The 20,245-nt window shown below is 62.1% G+C and overlaps 1 protein-coding gene and 1 long non-coding RNA gene across 2 annotated transcripts in view; one reads left to right on the forward strand and one right to left on the reverse strand.

Annotated features, from left to right (window-relative positions):
- Positions 1-19,400, reverse strand: LOC110262037. Its single transcript, XR_002346518.1, has 4 exons — positions 19,276-19,400; positions 6,957-7,068; positions 6,316-6,426; positions 1-4,568 (listed from the first exon to the last, which is right to left on the reverse strand). It is a non-coding gene; the product is annotated as an uncharacterized LOC110262037 (long non-coding RNA).
- LOC110262036 overlaps positions 16,945-20,245 on the forward strand; it is a 4,840-nt gene continuing 1,539 nt past the window's right edge. Inside the window, exons 1-2 of the mRNA XM_021100876.1 lie at positions 16,945-17,983; positions 18,233-19,535. Of these exons, the coding sequence (XP_020956535.1) occupies positions 17,753-17,983; positions 18,233-19,042 (1,041 nt within the window). The 5' untranslated portion in view covers positions 16,945-17,752 and the 3' untranslated portion in view covers positions 19,043-19,535. The remainder of the gene's footprint in view (positions 17,984-18,232; positions 19,536-20,245) is intronic.

Consider the following 20,245-nt stretch of genomic DNA (forward strand, 5'->3'; position numbering starts at 1 on the left):
CTGGGCATCGGCCCTGCGTCCCAGCACTCCCAAGATGCTGTGCCATCCTGTTATGCCACAGCGGGAGCTCCTCTTTGAGCACTTCGGGTTGTGGGCCTGAATCAGGTCACGGAGCTCATGATCCAGCGATTGTGGCCTCTGTGGTCCAGGAAAGCACTGGAGGGGGTGCTGGCACGCTGAACCCCCACCCCCAGCACCCGGTTCCCATCGGTTCCCATCGCTCCTGCAGAGATGCCCGGCTGACCCTCCACGAGGGTCACCCCTGCGTTGGAGCCTGGCGCGAGTGGGCCCAAGGACCGGGGGCCCTGAGTGACCCCTGGCCAGGCCTGCAGCCCGGCTTTACCGAGGAGGCCACCAGCTGCCAACCGCAGGTCTGGGAGGAGCCGGGCCTCCGTCCGGCCACGCACGCGGATCTTCCCTCCGCTGGGCCGAGGGAAACACAGGCCTGTCTGTGCGGAATCTGCCACGCATCCTCCGCCCAGGGGGCCTGCCAGGACCTCAGCAAAAACAGCGGAGCAAGGACCTCTGAAAACATGAGAAAACAGGCAAAAATTGTCGGAACGGACTTTTCCAGTACTCTGGAAATTAACCCCACGCTTGTGGCAGTCTTTGGAGAGCTGGTTTGTGTGTTTTGTTCTTCAGTCAAGAGAATTAGCCGAATCTCGGTAGGAACAGCTGTGAGGTCTTGTTTTTACCGTCGTCACCAGCCAAGTGACAGCCCAGTGGCATGAAGTACGCCCCACTGTTGTGCAGCCGTCACTGCCTCCGTCCGCAGAACTCGTCTGAGCTCCTGAAGCTGAAACTCTGAAGCTTTGCGCCAGGAACTCGCTGTCCCCTCCACTCAGCCCTGGAAACCCCGCTGCACGTTTGTCTCTGTCACTTTGGCGACTCTAGAAGCGGGTATGAGCGGGATCACGCGGTGTCTGTCTTTGCGACTGGCTTCTTCACTGCCACCGTGTCCCCGGGGTCCCCGTTCGCAGCCTCAGACTCCCTTCTGTTTTAAGGCCGAATCGCCCTCCATGGAGTCTGCTTGTTCGTCCCCCTGGCCGTGGATGTGCGGGTCGCTTTCCCGTCTTAGCGGCTGTGAACAGGGCAGCCGTGAACACGGGGCATCGAGAGCCCTTCAGGGCCCTGCTTGCCATTCCTTGGGGTTCAGACCCAGAGGTAGAATTACTGGGTCGCGTGGTAGATCAACTATTTTCAGCACTTTGAGGAACTGTGCTCTGTGGCTGCTGCACCATCTTATCTTCCCGTTATCATTGGGCAAGTGTGCCACTCTCTCCGCCCCTCCACGCTCTGAGGGGCTTGAGGCGCCCTGGGCCCACCCACCACTCTCCAGTTCTGCGGTGACCTTGAAAATGAACAGCCCAGGAGTTCCCGTACGGCTCAGCAGGTTACAAACCCAATGAGTATCCATGAGGAGGCAGGTTCAATCCCTGGCCTCACTCAGCTGCGTCTGCAATTCCATATGCTGAGAACTAGCCCGAGAATGTCCACAGGCTGCAGGTGCAGCCCTCGAAAGGAAAAAAAAAGAAAAGGCAGTGAATGGCAGACGAGACGAAGTAAAACATGATCTTACTACGTGCTGTTGGCTAAAGACAGACACTGCGTTCAAAGACGCAAGTAGGTTGAGGCGGAAGGGCCGGCCAACAACAGAGGGGGTGTCTCCAGCGACGGGAGGCAAAGTAGACTTCAGGGCAAGTGTTAGGCCAGAGACAGAGGGGCACTTTGCGACGGTGGAAGCGTAAACCTTGCGGAGGACGTGACCGTTACAAACACACCTGAACCTGACCCCAGAGTCCCGGCGTTTGGGAGGCAAAAGCACAGGGGAAAGGTGAGATGGACCATCCAACCGTAATAACTGGAGACTTTCAGCTGTCAGTAGCCTGATTTCCACATGGACGAAGCAGCGAGACGGCAGGTCAGGAGGAGGTAGGAGACTTGAGCAACTCGCGTGACCCACGGGACCCTGCAGGCGTCTCTGGGACACGCCACCCACGGCAGCGTCCCCAGTGCACACGGGAGTCCTGCAGAGTAGACCGGGTGGTTAACTGTCGCGATAAACTTAAAAAGTGCTTGAGGAGTTCCCGTCGTGCCTCAGTGGTTAACAAATCCGACTAGGAACCAGGAGGTTGCGGGTTCGATCCCTGGCCTTGCTCAGTGGGTGAAGGATCTGGCGTTGCCGTGAGCTATGGTGTAGGTTGCAGACGCGGCTCGGATCCCACGTTGCTGTGGCTCTGGCGTAGGCCGGCGGCTACAGCTCTGGTTAGACCCCTAGCCTGGGAACCTCCATATGCCGCGGGAGTGGCTCAAGAAAAGGCAAAAAGACCAAAAAAAAAAAAAAAAAAGTGCTTGAAATCATATGCAAAAACGTTCTCTTGCCACCGTGGCAAGAGAAATTAAAAATCAGTAACAGGAAGAAATTTAGGAAGTTGAAAAAAATATTGAAATGGTACGCTCCTTATAATTAATGGATCACAAAAGAACTCACAGTATAACTTAGAAAGTATTTTGAGACCAATGAAAACACAACGTGTGGAAACTTCGGAAGTACAGAAGTGTTCAGAAGGAAACGAATAATATGGCAAGTCTGTAACCTAACTTGACACCAAAGAAACTAGAAAAAAGAGAGCAAGTAAACCCAAATCAAGCAGAAGGCGACGATAATATTAGAGCAGAAGTGCACGAAATAGAGCATTTTGAAAACTGAGACAAATCCATGAAAAAGAAAATTGGTCCTTTGGAAAGATCAAGAAAATTGATCAACTAGAATGAGAAGGAGAAGATCAAATTACTAAAATCAGGGATGAAATAGGAGACATTAGTGATGACATTACAGAAAAATAAAAGAATTTTGAAAAAATCCTATGAACCACAGTGTGCCAACAAATTGGGTGATTTATGCGAAATGGACACATTTCTAAAAAGACAGCGGCTGCCAGTAGTGACTCGTGAAGAAATGGAGAATCTGAATAGACCCTGTAACAAAGAGATTGAATTAATAATAAATAATTACAACTCACGGTGAAGCAAAGCCCGGGATCCTACGGCTTCACTGCTGGCGGCCAGAAAATATCAAAAGGAGAATTAGCACCCACCCTTCTCCCCACCCTCCAAAAACACGAGATGAAGGAATGCTTCGCAGTTCTTTCTACCCTGCGAGCCGAACCAGACGAAGTCATGGCCAGAAAAGAAGACCACGGCTCGGTCCCCCCAAAGGAGGAGGCGGACAAGCATGCCTGCCGCTGTGCTTCTATTCAGCGCGCTGTGTTAGAGGGTCTCGCCGGGAACGTAGCCAAGAAAGGGAAAGCGAAGGCAGCCAAGGTGACCTGCAGAGGCCACGATCTTGTTCGCAAAGTCAGAAGAAATGTGTACAAAAAACGCCGGCGCGAATGAGTGAGTTCGGAGAGACCACAGGTAGAAGATCAATCTGCAGAAAGTTAGTCGTATTTCTATACACCAGCAATAACGATCTGAAAATGAAGTTAAGGAGACAATTCCATTCACGATAGCACAAAAAGGGTACAATGGTACAACCCTGGTGTCCTAGCGGTTAAGGATCTGGAGTTGGCACCGCTGTGGCGTGGGTGTGATCCCTGGCCCAGGGACCTCTCCATGCTTGGGTGCGGCCAAAAACAAATAAATAATTTAAAACAATACTTAGGAGTTCCCGCTATGGTGCAATGGGAACGGCAGCGTCTCTGCAGCGCCAGGTGCGGGTTCGATCCCTGGCCTGGCACCGTGGGTTAAAGGATCCGGCATTGCTGCAGCTGCAGCTCCGATCTGATCCCTGGCCCTGGCCCAGGAACGTCCCTAAGCAGCAGGGAGAACCCCCTCCAAAACAAAAAAAAAAAAGAAAAGGAAAAAATACTTAGGAATAAATTTAAGCAGGGAAGTGCAAGAGTTACACACTGAGAAATGCGGAATGTTGTTGGAAGGAATTAAAGACGATGTGAGTAAGCAGAACGAAACCTCCCGTTCACGGGTCGGAGGCGTTACTGTCCTGAAGAAGGAAGCGCTCCCCAAACTGATGGAGAGCTTCGTGGCTGTCCCCGCCAGTATTCCCTCTGCTCTTCTTCCCTCCAGAAATGGGAAGTCTGATCCTGAATTGCCAGGGGCCCCAGATCCGCCAAAACAACCTCATAAACCAATAACCAGGTGGGAGGACTCACTCTTCAAAATTTCAAACATTCGTACAAAGCTACAGAAGTCAAGACAGTGTAGCGTTGGCATAAAAATAGGGAGACTAATGGAATCGTACTGATATTTCAGAAATAAACTCTTACCGTTATCGTGAATTGATTTTTTTTTTTTTTTTTTTTTTTTTTTTTTTTTTTTTGGCCTTACCCGAGGCATGCAGAAATTCCAGGACCAGGATCAAACCTGAGCCACAGCAGGGACAACACTGGATCCTTAATCGGCTGAGCCTCCAGGGAGCTCCCCGTCAATTGAGTTTTGACAGGGGTGCCGAGACCATGGAGTAGAGGAGGCATGTTCTCTTCAGCAGGTGGCTTTGAGGCACACAGCCTCCCTCCGCAGGTGACAGTGAGGCTGGCTCCCATCTCACACTGTAGAGAAAATAAGTCAAAATAGATCAAAGACCTAAATGTAAAAGCAGGAGTTCTCCTTGTGGCTCAGCGGGTTGAGAACCCAGTTAGCATCCGTGAGGACACAGGTTCACTCCCTGGCCTCGTGCAGTGGGCTAAGGATCCGGTGTGGCCACCAGGTGCGGCTCGGATCCTGTGCTGCCGTGGCTGTGGGGCAGGCCGGCAGCCGCAGCGTCCAGCAACCCCTAGCCTGGCGCGTCCGTGTGCCACAGGTGCAGCCGTCGAGAAAACAAACCACAGCAACAAAAATGGAAAAGCTGACGCTGTAAACGTCGAAGAGAAATCTTGGGTGTGAGTGTTATGACCAGACTTAGGCAAGGAGTTCCCGGGTTTGACACCCAAAACACAGACAACCAAAGGAAAAAGATATATTTCAGCCAAAAACCTTCTGTGCTTCAAAGGGCAGTGTCAAGAAGAAAAGACCGTCACCCCGACCCGGGATCCTGTGCGCCCGGCGCTCCCCGGGCGCTGGACGTGTCGGGGGCAGAGCCCGGACTTGGAGTCAAGATGCAAAAGAGGAAAATGACAGAAAGACAGTGAGGTTGGTGGCTGAGTCACGGGGAACCGCTGGTGTTCCCGAGAGTGGAAGACGCGGGTGACACGCCTCAGACGTGCCCTTGGAAGGAGCCGCTCCCTCACCGAGGGCGCTTCTGACGCTGCAGATTCACGAAGTGCTGCCAACTGGGGACAACCAGGGGCCGGTGACCGAGAGGCGGAACATCTCGGGGGAAACACGTGGCTCTGAGGGAAGAACCCAGCAGACCCACGGGCAGCCCGCCTGGGAAAGGCCAGCCCTCCGGAGGCTTCCCCGGGGCTTTGGACTTGGGGAAGGAAGTCTTCTGGGCTCCGGGAGCCCTCAGACTGCAGGGCTGCAGGGACTGCTCAGCCCCAGAAGGGCCTGGAAGGAGCCGCAGGGCCTGGCAGGCAGCACCCAGGGCCCCGTGTGGGGTCTGCTCTGGTTACTGACTCGTGCGTAACCAACGCCCCCAGGACCTGATGCCTTAAAACCGCCCCCGTGTCTGCTTTGCTCACCAACCTGCACTCAGGCAGGGCTCGGTGGGCACCTGCTCTCTGCACCTTTTGGCCATGACCAAAACCATCCAAAAGCTTGTCACTCACTGCCAGGGGGCCATGCGGGGCTGGGGCCTTAGCGGGGCCTGGAGCCCCTGTGTGCGGCCTTGGCATGGCCTGTGCTGCCTCCAGGGCGTCCTGAGAGCACAAGCCAGGAGGAAGCGCCATGGGTGCTCCTAACCTACCCTCAGGTGTCTTGGGGACCATCCCCAGGTCATGGGAAGGGGCTGCCATGGTTCTAGAAGGCATGGGCTGGAGGGTTTGTGGGCCTCTGGGGACAGCCGAGCTGCCCCTGGGCCTCCACTGCCGCTCACACCTCTCGAGGCTTCAGGTCCCTCCAGTCCCTGCGTGCTGGCCAAGGGGGTGACCGCCCCCAGGGGCCAAAGCGTTGAAGGGGTTCCAGTGTCCTGGGTTTATTCAGCCCCCAGTTCCAATGCAATCCACCCGTCAGAGATGGTCCCCAAAGTGACGCCTCGTAACGAGCTGCCAAATGCCAGCTGCAGCCCAGCCAAAGGTCAGGTGCCCAGAGAACCGGCAAAGCGGGTGGGGCTGCAGGAGAGACCAGGGCTGGGACCCCACCCGGGGCTCCCTCACGTCCAGGCCCCATGACGAAGGCGCCCCAGTACCAGCTGCTCACCCTGTCCCCGGCCCCATCTCGGCTCCACTCAGCAGGATGTGGGGTGGGTTGAGGCTTTGCTTCCCCATCTGTTCTGGTTCTCAGCCATCAGTGTCGGCAATGCCAAGGGGTCTGTGGGGGCGGGGGCAGGGCAGAAGGGTCTTCACTGCTCTCACTCAGTGCTCCCTCCCAGGGGCCTGAAGCCCACCCCCCACCCCCGCCCCACATCCCCTCTGGTACCCCGTGCAGCAGATCTTGGCCTCAGGAGCCGCTCTGAAACCCAAGGGCGGGTGGGGGTGCGGGGCCCGGGACCCCAGCCGCTATCTCTGGTCTTGCGCCCCTGCCCGCAGGTCCCCGGGCTTCTGGGCTCTGATGGGGCAGCCGTGACTCAGCGCCCAGTCAGGGGGCTGTGCTGAGGGGTCCCTGAGCCAGAGTCACCCTTGGCGTCTCTCAAGTGTGGCACGTGACCAGCTCCCCGATGGCCCTCCAGGCCCCCCCACACGCACTTTCCCACAGAGGTGGCCCCCTCCTCATGACCCCACAGGCCAGCCCAGCGGCTGTGCTCCGACAGAGCTGTCTGAGCCCCGAGTCAGCAGCTCTCGCTGGCGGCCAGGCTGGCCGTGGGTCCTGGGAGGGGCTTGGGTTTATGCTTGAATTCTCACATTTGCTTCTCCTCGGTGCATTTTCTTCTCTCAGTCTCCGTGGTGCTTCAAGCCACCGTCTCTGAAGCTGGATGCCAAGTTCCGAGCGGCTGAGTCTGCACAGGAAAAGCCTCTGTCCAAAAGGAAGGGCAGACGGTTGTCAGAGGGGCAACTCTGGAGAGAGCCCGCGGAGGGGATGCTCCCCGCGGAGGGGGTGCTCCCTGCGGAAGAGGTGCTCCCCGTGGAGGGGATGCTCCGAGCAGAGGGGGTGGGTGCTCCCCGCAGGGGGGGTGCTCCGAGCGGAGGGGATGCTCCCAGCGGAGGAGGTGCTCTGAGCAGAGGGGGTGCTCCCCGCGGAAGAGGTGCTCCCCGCGGAGGGGGTGCTCCCAGCGGAGGGGGTGCTCCCTGCAGGGCGGGTGCTCCCCGCAGAGGGGGTGTGGCCTCAGGCAAACCCGGACCCCAGGAGACGCCTCACCCCCCGGCAAGAGCAGCGAGCACCTCCCTCCGCTCCTCCCTCACCTGCCTGGTCACAGACATGCAGGTGGAGCTCCGTTGGCCTGAGCTGGAAGCCTGGACTCTTCCTTGTTGTCTGCCCCCCCCATGCCCCAGCGCGTTTGCCTGCCAGCTCCCGTTTGCAGCCCTAGCTGGTCCCGCAGACACACAGGGGCCACATCACCCACTGATTCCATTCGCAGGGAGGCCGAGGCGTGGGGGAGGGGCTGGTCAAGGCCACCGTCCAGGGGACAGCCAGATCCTAACTCTCAGGCTGGGCTTCTCCAGGGAGGCAGAGCCAGGCCGGCACAGAGGAGGGAGGCCCCGGGCAGAGGTGCCCTGGTGGAGAAGCTGCAGGCTGCCGGGCCTCAGCGTCTGGCAAGGGCCAGGGTGGCTGCGGGCTCCGCTCGGTTCCCACCGCACCCTGGCGTGGGGTGGCACATGTGTACATGCCCCACGCACACAGGCCACGCGCTCCCCGCACCCCACCCCACTCTCGTGGCCTGAGCACGAGGCTGACTCTGCGGTTCTCCACAGCTGGGGTGGGGGCGGTGGGGCAGGGACTCCGTGGACCAGGGGCCCCAGCCGGGGTCTGCCCGGCTCTGCCAGCTCCCTGCCCTGGGCAGTTCTTCTGAGGTGTGACCATCTGTCTGTCCAGTGGGGAGGGCCGCCCTGCAGTCAGCCCCCACCTTGGGGCTCAGCGAGGCTGCGGCACCCCCAGTGGCTGGACCCCTCTTCTGTGCCCAGAGCCCTGCTGGGGAGGGGTCTACCACCACCTCCTGGGGGGCCTGGGGGCAGAGGCCGGCACCTTGAGCCCCGCAGGCAGGGTCTGCCCGCAGACAATGAGCCCGCCCTCCTGGGCCCTTGGCCTCCCTCCACCCTCTTCCCCGAGAGGCTGAGTGGTTCCTCTGGTGTCTGTGGCGTAGTGTCCAGGCCTCTCCCGTTCAGTCAGTGTGGCAGGTCCAACCTAGGAGCCCCCGGTCGAGGGGCCGCTTTCAGACATGTGGGCAGCAGTGTCACAGGAGCCAACCCAGGAGGGGGTCCCAGACCAGCCCCAGTGAGGAGGGGCTGCCAGGCGGCGGGGAAGGAAGAAGTGCCAGGCTGTGTGTTCTGCCCCTGCAGCCGCCAGGCCAGCGTTCCAGAGGACCGGGGTGGGGGCTGCTCCTCCCCCCGCCAGCCCACTTCCCGGCCTGGAAATTCTGAGCCCACGGTCTTGCGGCTGGACGCCCCGGCTCCAGCCTCGTGGGGGCCGGCTCTCCGCCCGGGCACAGTGGGTCGGCATCTGCTCGCCTGGCCGGGGGCCAGAGCCGGTGGAAGGAAAAGCAGGCCGTGCGGCCTGGGAGGCCTGGCCAGGCCCCAGCCCCACGGCCGCCGCCCACCCCCAGCATGCTGCTCCCCCTCCACCTTCCTGGGTCCCTCCCTGCTGCCAGGGGTCAGAGCGGGTCTAGCTGACGTGTGTCACCAGAGGCAGGCGCAGCCCCTCCCAGGCCCACTTCTCCCCTGGGGCACCGGAGCCTGGGTGCCAATGCGAGCCAGGGGGCGCCACTATGCCCGCGGGCATCTCATGGAGTCCTCAGCCCCCTGAGCTGCCTTGGGGCGCAGTCCCCCAGGTAGCTGCAGGTGTACCTGCATTTGGGCGGGTGCCCAGCCTGCTGCCCCCGCAGCCTTGCAGACCATGGGAAGCAGAGCTGGAGGTGGGCTCAGAAGGTCACATGCACTCGTGGAATGTCCCCGGCCTCCTCTGGGACATCCTGAGGGCATCTCAGACCAGAGACAGTGAGCCTTGTTCTCAGTGATTTAAAGGAGGGCTCGGCCCCTCAGCTCCCCGCCGACCACGTGGTGAGTGTGGGGGCAGCTGCGGCACCAGCCCCTCTGACCCTGGAGCCCTCACGACGGGGACGGTGGGCGCATGTCCACCTTCCTGTGAGCTGAGGGGTCCGGTGCCCTCTGGGTAGAGCAGGGGTGGCCTGGGGGGGCCGTGGGCACAGGGCTCCTGCAGGCGCGTTGCAAACCCACGCCCAACACCCACGCTGCCTCCAGGGCAATTGTTTAAAAAAGTTTGCTTCTGGAATAATTTCAGACTTAACAAAAAAGTTGCAAAAAAAATAGTCCAGTTGCCTGTCCCCTCCACGCCGCTAACCGTGGTCAGAACCAGGACGTCAGTGCCGGCGCAGGTCGCCAGCCAGGCTGTAAGCCCTGCGTCGCCTTGTGGACCCATGAGCCCCGGGCGGTTGGAAGGGTGCCGATCGGCCGTGCAGCTCGGTGTCCGCGCTTGGGTCTGTCTGCTGATCCTGGGCTGGAATGCGGCTGGTCTGGGGGCAACCCCACAGGCCTGATGCCAAGGCCCCGAGGTCGGTCACCTGGACCCAGGGCTCTGGGTCAGACACCGGTTGGGCACAGGCCCAGCAGATGCGGGTGGATTTGGGGGCCCCCGTGGCTCTGGCCAGGTTCCGGGTTCTCCTTTCTCCTGGCTGCTCCTCGTTCTGGGGGCCCTGCCCTCTGTGGGGGAGGGGCTGTCAGCCGGACCCCGGATGTACTGGACTCCCAGCCAGCATCGCTGGGCGGCCCGTGGGCCCAGGAGGGCGACAAGGGGAGAGGGCTGTGGCTGCGCCCCCGTGTCAGCGGCCTGCCCACCCCTCCGCTTGTGGAGAGGAGAGAGCGTCCCTGGGCCGTGAGATCTGAACCAAGGTCCCGTGACTAATGCGAGAAGGGACAGCGTCAGGGGAGCTCCTGGCACCCTGGCCTCTTAGGACGCGCATGGAGGCTGGAAGCCGCCCCCGCCCAGCGGCCCCACTGCCCTTCACCCACGTCCTCTGCCTTCCCTTCCCCGTGGGCCTTGAAGCTGCCCCCGGAGTCAGCCGAGCCTGGGGGCTGGAGAGGCTGGGGAGCAGACCCTTCGCTGGCCAGGCCGGCGTGCGCCCTCCAGGCGGCTCTGGCCTCTGCAGACCAGAGCCCAGGGCTTGGACGGGGCTCCGTCTCTACCTCCCATCTCTGCCGCGGTCCTGGGCAAACACTGGGGTGTCCAGCCAAGGACACAGAGGAGCGCGAGGCGGCCCTGCAGGGCCCAGCCGGGCTCGGGGAGGCGGCAACGTGATCCCCGCCAGGGCCGCACTCTCCACGGGCGGGGACGGTGCTGTCGGCTGACCCCAGGGACATGTTACTTCAGGGGAGAGAAGGTGAGGAGGCCTGGCTGTCTCATCGGCAGCCTGGAAGCAGAGGGCAGTGAGGCGTCATCGGTGAGCCGGGCAGCGCCCCAGGCCGGGGTGGTCCCTGTGAGCCGGCCATCCCCGCGCACCAGCCAAGGAGAATTCCAGAAAAGGGCCAGCACTGACCATGACTCAGAACAGGGGCCGAAGATGGCGTGCAAGGGGACAGAGGGGACAGGACACGGACGGGCGAGGAGGCCGGCGGAGGCGCCGTTCACCCTGACGCAGGATTCTAAGCGAGCCGTGCCCGGAAGGCTGCAAACACACGGGCCGGACACCACGGGGCCGAAGGCGGCAGCCAGGCGCCCGCAGGCCCGGCACTGCGCCCTGGAGCTCTTGGTACTGGGGCTCGAGGCAGCGGAAGAACACACGCAGCTGCGGGTGTGGATACGGAGCCTCGGGCCTCGGAAGACCTCGACCTTTCTACGTCCACAAAGGCAGCCACAAAGGCGTCCACAAAGGCAGCCTCGGTGAATGAGCAGGGGCTCGACGAACCCGGCAAAACTTCAAACCGAAGATGCAGAGACCCCAACCCTGATTCCTCAGAAACGAAGAAGGACACTCCTCGGCCGCCCCTCGGTACAGCGGGAAGTGAGCTCCGAACACTTGGGCTCTTGGCGGCGCCGTGACCCTGTGACCACACCTCGGCTAAGGCCGGGGGCTCGGCCGACCCAGGGAAGAGCGGCAGGGAGAGAGGCTGCGCCTGTCCTGGAGGCTAGGGGGACGGTGAGGCGTAGCTGAAGAGCCGAAGAAAGGAATGAGGAAGATAAAGCCAGAAATGAGTTCCGTAGCGAACAGATAATCAAAAAGGAAACGCGAGAAAGCGTTTCTTCCCAGGGAAAGTGCAATGGGAATGGCGCCTCCCCCGACAGCCCTGCCCTGCCCGAGAGCCTGGCTGAGGAGGGTGTCTCCATGTCGAGTCTGGGTGAGAAATTTAGAAACTTGCCTATAATTAGGAAGGAGAAAGGAGACCCGAGGACAGAACGGCACCACGGCTGCCAACATGGGGCAGCTGTTTAGAAACCTGAAGCAAACCGGTAATTTTCTAGTGAATACAAACCACCAAAATAACTTAAGGTGGGGAAAACACAAGCAGATGAACACAGAACCTGGAAAGGTGTTCCAAAGGGAATGGATGGGACAGGGCCGAGGACAGGGGCTCACAGCCACGAGAGGCCTAAACGCGGCAACCAACACGTGATTTCAGGGGTACTTTCACGTTTCCAAGACACACACGAAGATGGAAGACTCTGTAATTCTTCTCATGAAACCAGCATGCACCAACGTGATGCAGCACGAAAAAGAGAGAGGAAAGTATAGACAGATATCCCTTAGAAATGAAGACGAGAAAAATGTCTAAAGAAAGGAACAGCAAAGGGAACCCCCTAAAAAGTCTGCTGAATGGCATGGCTGGTCTGGACCAGGCTCCCAGGGGTGGCTCAGTGACTCATTTCAGTAACTTCATGGACGGGTGAGCGCAGAGAATTCATAAAACAAAATCTATAAGCACTGAAAGGAAATCTAACCCAGTTCGGCAATCGTTACTAATAATAACACTGATTCCAATGGAAAAAGAAAGCACAGACTGCGCCGAGCAGAGGCCAAGATGACGCTCCTTGGAAAACACGGACTCTCCCCACACGCGGGCCAGGGCAGCGGTCCTCTGCCTCCTCCCCTGCTGCTCAACGTTCTCTCGGAGGGTCTGGCACATGCGATAAGGTAAGAAAATCAAATCAATGGCACCAACGTTATAAAAAATAGTAAGGCTCTTGGTGTTGGTGACATGAGTGTAAACCCGGAGACTCCCCCACACCTAGTGTAAAAAATTAACGTGAGTGAGAGAGTGACCAGATGCAGATACGAAACCCAGCGGCCTCTCAAACGAGGAGGCCGTTCACGGCAAGAGCTGCGGGCGGGCAGCCCCCGTGGTAACGTGCCGTGAAGGCCAAAGGCATTTGCCGCCCTGCTCCCGGGGCCCAGGGTCCTGCCGGCGCCCCCCAACTCGCCTCTCACCAGGGCGGCATCCCAGCTGCAGGGCCCAGCCCTCCGGGGGGAGAAGGGGAGGCAGCAGCTGCTTTGGAGGTGGCCGCCGTGAGCTGGTCTGGTTCCCGTGGTTATCTCCCGGGCAGGCCTCCCTGGCTGCTGGGGGCCCGGGCCCAGCCTTGCCAGGTGCACAGTGAGGACACAGGTCACAGAGGGGACGGAGCATGTGAGCAGCCGTGTCCCCACGACAACCAAGCCGCGTGAGCAGAACCGCACGTGCCCGGAGCGGAGCCAACAGGACCTGAACCCTGGGAGAGCTCTCAGCTCGGGGCCGCCTCAGGTGCACAGCCTTCCAGCAGAATCCCACTTTCCTGCCCGATGGAGATGAGCAGCCCCCGTGGAGGGCACGTGTGGAGCGTGTGGAGGGAAGGGCCTGTGGGGCAGCGCCCAGGCCCGGACGGCCAGCCGCAGTCCTCCAGCCCCCAGAACCTTGGATCCTGTGGCCAAGTGGGGGCTGGGGAGCCAGCGAGTGAGCGGTGCCTGCAGGAGCAGGTGGCCCCCAGGGAGCGGGTGACACGTATCAGCTCCTCGTGGCGCGGTGCTTGCGCAACGCAGAGCGAACCTGAAAGCACGGACGTGCCGTCCGTTAGGGACGGAGAGGGCGAGTCGCCCGGTGCCCCCAAGGGAACCCAGGCTTGGATTCGGGAATATGCGAGCAGCTCCCCAACAACACAGCCAATAGACATCAAGTCGGTGGGGAGGGAGGTTAGGCTGAGTCGCAGATAAATAACATCCGGGCGAGGAACCAGGAGGGGTCATCCAGCGACCAGCCATGGCTCAGCTAGGCTGCCTGGGGCCTAGGCGATGACGGGGACCCTGCCCAGGACGGGGGGGCCACGGCCTCCGTGAGGGGTCTGGCCTCAGAGCAGCCAGCCCCGGGGGCCGAGGCCGGGAGCCCAGTCCTCGAGAGGAGGTTCTGGGCGGGCGGGTTGGCTCAGCCCCGGGGCCCCGTCCGGCTTCCCATGACTTATCATCCGTCTGCACAGAGGGTGTAAACCATGAGCTAACTGCTCACGGAATGCGGTTTCCGCTGGCGGCCCGTGGTTGGCACATGTTCCCCATCAGGGCGGCGCTGCCCGCCTGGCGCTGGCTGCCCCCCAGCGTGGTTCAGCAGGAAGCCCGAGGCCCCGCAGCTGCCGCCCAGGTGTGGACATCCTCCCCTCACCGCCTCTGCGGGGACCGGCCCCAAAGGGCAGCCCTGGGGGAGGACACAGGGCCCAGGCAGAGCGGGGGTGGGGTGGGGGGAGAAAGAGGGGAGGAGGGAGGGGGGTGAACAGGACGGGGGAGTAGGGAGGGGAGGGGGGAGGGAAGGGGAGGGGAGCGGGGAGGGGGTGAACAGGGAGGGAGAGAACAGGGAGGGGGAAGTGGTGAGGGGGAGGGGGTGAACAGGGAGGGGGAAGGAGGGTGAGCAGGAGGAAGGGGGAGGGGGAGAAGGAGGGGGAGGGGAGAGGGAGCGGGAGAGGGAGGGGGAGTGGGGGGGCAAGGCTCCCCCCGCAACCCACCCCCACCACACACCCCCTTTCCTCCTCCCGCTCACCTCCTCCCCTGCTCCCCCGGTGGAACCTGCTCTCTGGGGGGGCCTGCCCTCCCCCCTCCCCCCTGCGCGTGGGGCTGCTGACTCCCCATATGGGAGGACGGAGGCCCGAAGGGACAAGATGAGGCGCCCTTCCAGGAAGGGGGCAGAGGGTTCCTGAGCCTCAGGGCAGCCCGTCCACACCATCGTCACGGTGGGGGGGGGCGGCCACACTCGGACCCGGTGCAGCTGCCACTCTGCGGGCGCTGCCATCTCAGCACCGGCCCTGTCGCCCCCGAGCCAGACGGAGGAAGCACGATGGCTTTTCTCAAGGCAGCAGCTTTGCCGAGGGGTCATTCACGTGATAGCGTCTCCGGACTCAAGCGTACAATTTATTCACGGGGTTGTGCAACCGTCGCGTCTGTCCAATTCCAGGACGTGTCCCTCACCCCGCAGAGAAATCCCGGACCCGCCAGCCGTCGCCCCCGGGGCCCCGGCCGCCCGGAGTCCGCCCTCCTGGGCCTCTGCCGGAGCTGGGCGTTGGCAGGGACAGACGTGGCAGGTCTCACGCCTGTTGGTGCTGCTGTCACCGGCTTGCTCCTCAGGCTGCTTGTCCCGGGCGGGCGGAGGGGTCGTGTTGTGACCACGCTTCACCTCCTGCCACCTCGCAGCTGCTGCGACGTCTGGGGGCAGGTTTCGGTGCAGGTGTTCGGACGCTCGGGGTTCGTGCCAAGGAGTGGAGCTGCTGGACTGCGTGGCTGCTCTGTCTGAAGTGCGCCCCTGCCCCCCGTGCCGCTCTCGCGCCAGCACTGGTCACCTGTCTCACTCTGATGTGCTCTCCATGGTGACTGCTGATGCCAGCTGTCCCAGGCGGGGGCCCGTCCCTGTGAATTTCTAGGAGCCCGTGTGCAAGTCCTCGGCCGGCCGGCTCAGCCCTCTCCCTGTTGACTGTGGACCTGCAGGGTCAGTACGGCACTTCTACAACCGCTGCACCTGGAGGGAGCGCTGTCCGTGGCCAGAAACAGCCACATGGCCTCTTGAACCCAGCTTGAAGGGCGCCCCGAGAATGTGAGGGGCCTCGGCGGGGGAAGACCCTATGGGGGGTGGCCTGGCGTTGTGTCACATGTGGGAAGGGCAGGGCGGGCCTCACCTGCTCTTCCAGCAGCAGAGCCTTAGCTGCGCACGTGTCATCGAGGTCGGGAGGCGGGGGTGCCACCCTTCGCCCCCCCCGCCCCCGCCGTCACGTTGTGCGCTTCCTCCAGCGCGACGTTTGAGCTGAGACCACCTACGGCGGCTGTCATCAGCGCGCTCCCCTCATCCCTCCTCCAAGCAGAAGCTGCTTTGGTTTCTCAACAGCCGCCCTTCTGAATTCGCCTGTGGCTTCTGTTTCGGGTCATTCCCAAGCCTGCTCGAGGTCGCAGCGGGGTCTGTGTGTGTCCAGGTTCTTTCTGGGGCTCCTGGCCGGGGGGGGGGGGGCACACCCGTCATTGTGGCTGAGGCGGGGCACCCGCCCGGCCCCTCCTCACGGCCCCAGTGCTCCGTGGCTGTGCTCCAGGAGGAGGGCAGGGGAGGGGAGGAAGGAGGTGAGGGGGCAGCTAGGGAGAGAGGGTCACAGAGTGGGGACGTGAAGGTCTCTAGGGTCCGTGTTGCTGGCCGCGAGCTGCGGGCACAACTGGGTGGACAGACTGCACTGTTCCTGCCCCCTGCCCCCCGACGGGGCCTGGGAACAGCGAGGTGAGGGGGCCCAGGGCCGTGGGTACGGCTGGACGGGCCCCTCGCCCAGCTCCCCTGGAGGAGTCCCGGGGCTGCGGGGATTCCATTGCAAAGAAAGCCAGTGGCCACGCGTGGCTCCGGCAGGCCTGGCCCCGTCGCTCCAGGGCCGTCCGAGCTCCCACGCGGCGTCCAGCCTGCCCCGTCTTCTCCCGTCCGCCCAGGGAGCCTGGGGCGGCTTTTCCCCCATGGGCTCCAGGCCAGTCTCCGCGGGACCAAGGAGCAGCCTTTTCCTTGGCAACGTCCAGGCGCCCATTTGCCAGAACACTCACCACTTGCCCTGGAAAGCTGGCCCCTGGCCCTGCGCTTGGGCTGCTACCCTGGGCCTTCCCAGCTGGTTACCAGGCCCCCCGGGGACAGTGCGGCCCTGGGGGCCGTGACCACATGCTGCTCAGACAGGGACACAGAGCTGGAGCCCGGCTGAAGGGGGGTCCTCTATCCCCAGCCTCGCTGCCCCCAGGGCTGGCCTGGCCCCCACCACGGGCACCTCCTCTGCCTGCCCCTGCCTCCCCCAGACCCCGCCCCGCCTCTTCCCAGGGTCTGGGTGGAAGGGTGCAGGACCAGCCCTCCATCTGGCCGCAACCCCGTGCAGCACTGCACACATTCTGCGGGATGCGCCGAGGTCAGCAGCGGGAGGAGGAGGGGCTGGGAAGGGCTACCTCCTGGAGCAGGCCGGGGAGAGTGGCCAGGACAGGTGGGCAGGGCTGCGTGTGAGGGGAGGACCCCCTGGGACAGAACCCCCTGGGACGGCCAGAGAGATACATGGCAGGAGTGGGACATTAGCAGAGGACAGGGCCTTTTGCCCTCAAGGACAGGAAGGAGGGGGTTCTGTCCCATCCCCACGGCCAGGATGCAGGGGCTCTGGGCTCCGGAGACCACACCAGCGCCAACCGGCGGCTGACCCGAGGTCGCTTTCCCCCAAGGGAAACCCTGGCCTTTCTGAGTGGCAGGAGGAGTCTGCCCTGCCTGGGGAGGCCTCGGGGGGGGGGGGGCGGGGGGCGGGCGGTGCTTTCTTCCTGACCCCTGAGGCGCAACCCAGCCTCTCTGCCTGGTCCCTGCCCTGGCCTCCCCTGCCCCGCCCCGCCCCGGCAAACGTCCTGCGCTCCTGGCCCCAGGCAGGGAGAGTCTCATCTGAACCTAGGCCCAGGATCTGGCTGGGGTGGGCTCCTAGAGGCAGTGTGCGTGGGAGACGGAAACCTGGGCGAAGGGACACAGTGTCTGAGCAGCCAAAACGCCCCTGGCCCTCCTGAGACCAACCGCCAGGTGCAAAGTCAGTAAGTGTGTAAACAAATAAACGGCGAATGAGGACACTGGATGTACAACACAGGCTGTAGGTAAAGTCTAATTTCCTTAATATACAAAGAGCTCCTACAAACCAATGAGAAAAAGGCCGGCCATACTGTGCCAAAGAGAAAATAGATGAAGACAAGGCCCAGGCCAGCAAGACACGGACCGTGGGCAGTTTCACTGGTACTGGGCAACAAGCACAAGCAGGGGGGCCATTTCTCCCTGTGGCCTCAACCACAGGACCCGTGATGTTTGGGAACCTGCTGACTGTGCGGCTGTGGGGAAGTGGTGCCCTCCTAGCGGCTGGGAGTGTCGACTGGCCCGTTGGGGACCATGTCCCCAGATGACACAGGCGCGTATCTTGGACTAACTCTTCCGCCCTGCGGATCTGTTCGCTGGGGACACGGACCCACAGGACAAGCGCAGGCGGAGGGGCTGGGTAAGCCAAGGGTGACTCATCTGCAGGTGGAGTCACGCAGCCATTACCAAGGTCACTGGCAAGGCCGATGCGCAGGGCTGCGCCCTGGGGAGGGCTGGGAGGGACCCAGAATGCGACGGCCCCAGGCTCTCAGGCTGGGCAGTGCGCCCTCACCTCTGCCTCTCTTGGCCTCTCGGAGGCCGTCCCCAGCCATCTTTTATCCTGTGAGGGAGCCCTCGAGCTGCTGTTGGAGGTGGCCTGGGGGCAGCAGGAGACTCTGGGACAGGGATGTACTGGCGCTTGGGCCTCGGTGCTTCAGGTCTGAGCAGAGGGTCGGGGACACTGCCTGGGGTGGCACGTCCCCACCAGGGCTGCTGGGCTCCGTGCCGTGACCCAGGCTGGCCTGGACACCATGGGCCAGGGGAGAGGCCCGTGGGGCAGCCAGGGGGGTGCTACGGGGACAGGGGGGCGGGTGCTGGTCCCGGGGAGCGGGAGGCGGGTCCCTGGTGGGGGGGGAGCTCCCGGGAGCTGGGCGCCGGCCCAGAGGACCAGATGGTTTTCTTCACAGGGGCAGGAGTCCGGAAGAGCCTTGCAGCTGGCCTCATCTCCGTGCTTCTCCCTGATGTTGTTTTTTGCTGGAAAATCCAGCCTGCAAAGCCAGCTGGGCGCCGGCCCGGAGCAGCTGGGGCCAAGCGGCCGGTGCTCTGGCAGATGCAGGCTTGATGCCTCTTCCTGCCTCCTCCGGGCCCAAAGCTGGTGGGGGCAGCAGCGAAGGGGCCTGGCCAGTGGATACCCGAGGCCGCAAGGAGAGCGCCCGCCTCCCTGCTCAGGCCACCCCAGGAGAAAAGTCCCCAAACTCCCGCAGAGCCCAGCACATCCGCAGATCCTGGCGACGGGCGTCCACTGCCGTCCCCATGGCCCTGAGCCCCTGACCAAGGACCACGGCAGCGGCAGACTTGATGCGGGTGGGAGCAGCAGGGGGTGTGCCGTCCTCCCGACCCAGCCCCTCCTGGGATGGAGCCCACGGGGCCACGTGGGGCCACGCAATTTCTCCTTCGTGGTCTATGCCTCGGCAGTCCTGCGGGTTAACCAGCCCTTGCGCCCCCACCGCCACCCCGAGGCGCGCCCTCCACAAAGGGGCCAGTCCTTTCCCCTCGGCTCCGGCCGCCCCGCTCCGTTGCGCGGTTGCAGGCAGGCGCGCACGCACACCCAGCCAGCTGTCCTCGGTGTCTCTTCCCTGGGGTGCCCGCCTCTGTCCCTGGGCTCCGTCCGATTTTCCTCGTGCCTGGGTTTCACAGCCCCCAACTCACAGACCTCCCCCCTTCGTCCACATTCACTGGGAGAGAAGAACTTGCTGACACAAGAGCTGCAGTTTTGACGGGGTCAGAGCATGTGCGCTTCCCGTGTTACCCCTCCCCCAGCCGCCAGCACCGACGGGTGGTTGTCCCGCCGGCGCCTTGCTGACTCCCAGGCTGCTGGAGTCGCGCGGTGGCCACTCCGGGTCTTCAGAAAACAAGCAAAGTGGGGGAGGGCTCTGCCGTGTGCACGGCCTTCCACGTCCCGGGGTGACCTCGAGCTGCCCCTGCGAACAGCCCCATCCTCCCCTCCTACCTGCTTCGTGTGCTTCGCGGGTCCAGTGGCGCTTTCTGTGCAGGTGCCGCTGGCACACGTGGGCGGCTTCTCGCTGCCCTCCCACTATTCCTGCCTCTTCCCCCTGCTCCCACCTCGTCCTGGGCATCTGGTGGAGGACAAAACAGACCACACGCCGCCCTCCTGAAGCTCACGCTTCTGCAAAGGCAGTTAGGTGAAAAAAGGCTCGCGTTCGACTGTAAACAGGGCTTCAGCTCTGAAGCATAAAGAGGTCAGCAGCGGTGAGTCCTGTCCTGAGGATGGAAAAATCGACAGGGTTCCTGGATCCACCCCAGAGCCGAAGTCGCAGGGCAAATGGCCACCCTGAAATCTGGGGAAAGAGGCACGGGGGCTGAGACAGGGAGGACGCCTCTGCCGGGGACAGTGGGGACCTGCGGGGGGCTGGGCAGGCGGGAGAGAGAGAGACTGGGGGACAGAAAGCCTCTCCATCCCCCAGGGGCCCGGCCCCCACCCAACCCACGCCCGGGGCCCCGTGCGTCACCTCGACTGGCTGTGCAGGTCACGCCCCGGGCGCGGCTCAAGATGAGTCTGGACTGTCTTTTTCTTTCTGGAATTTTTAATCAGAGTCAATGCCATGTCCCAAAATGACTGGAGGAGGCGGTCAGTGGGACATCAGAGGTGTTTCTTCTTTAAATGTTTGTTAGGATTGACCACTGAAGCCATTTGTAATCTCTGAGGAAGTGTTTTTGTTTTTTTTCAGGTTCCACTTTTTCTTTCTCGGCTGCGCCGGTGGCACGTGGAAATTCCTGGGCAGGGATCAAACCCGCCCCACGGTTGTGACCCGAGCTGCTGCGGTGACAGTGCTGGGTTCTTAACGGCTGCGCCATGAGGGAACACCTTAAGTTCGATTTCTTTTCTTTTCTTTCTTTCTTTCTTTTTTTTTTTTTCTGCTTTTTAGGGCCGCACATGTGGCATATGGAGGTTCCCAGGC

The sequence above is a fragment of the Sus scrofa genome, chromosome 8 (assembly GCF_000003025.6).
Source record: "Sus scrofa isolate TJ Tabasco breed Duroc chromosome 8, Sscrofa11.1, whole genome shotgun sequence".
Classification (NCBI taxonomy): domain Eukaryota; kingdom Metazoa; phylum Chordata; class Mammalia; order Artiodactyla; family Suidae; genus Sus; species Sus scrofa.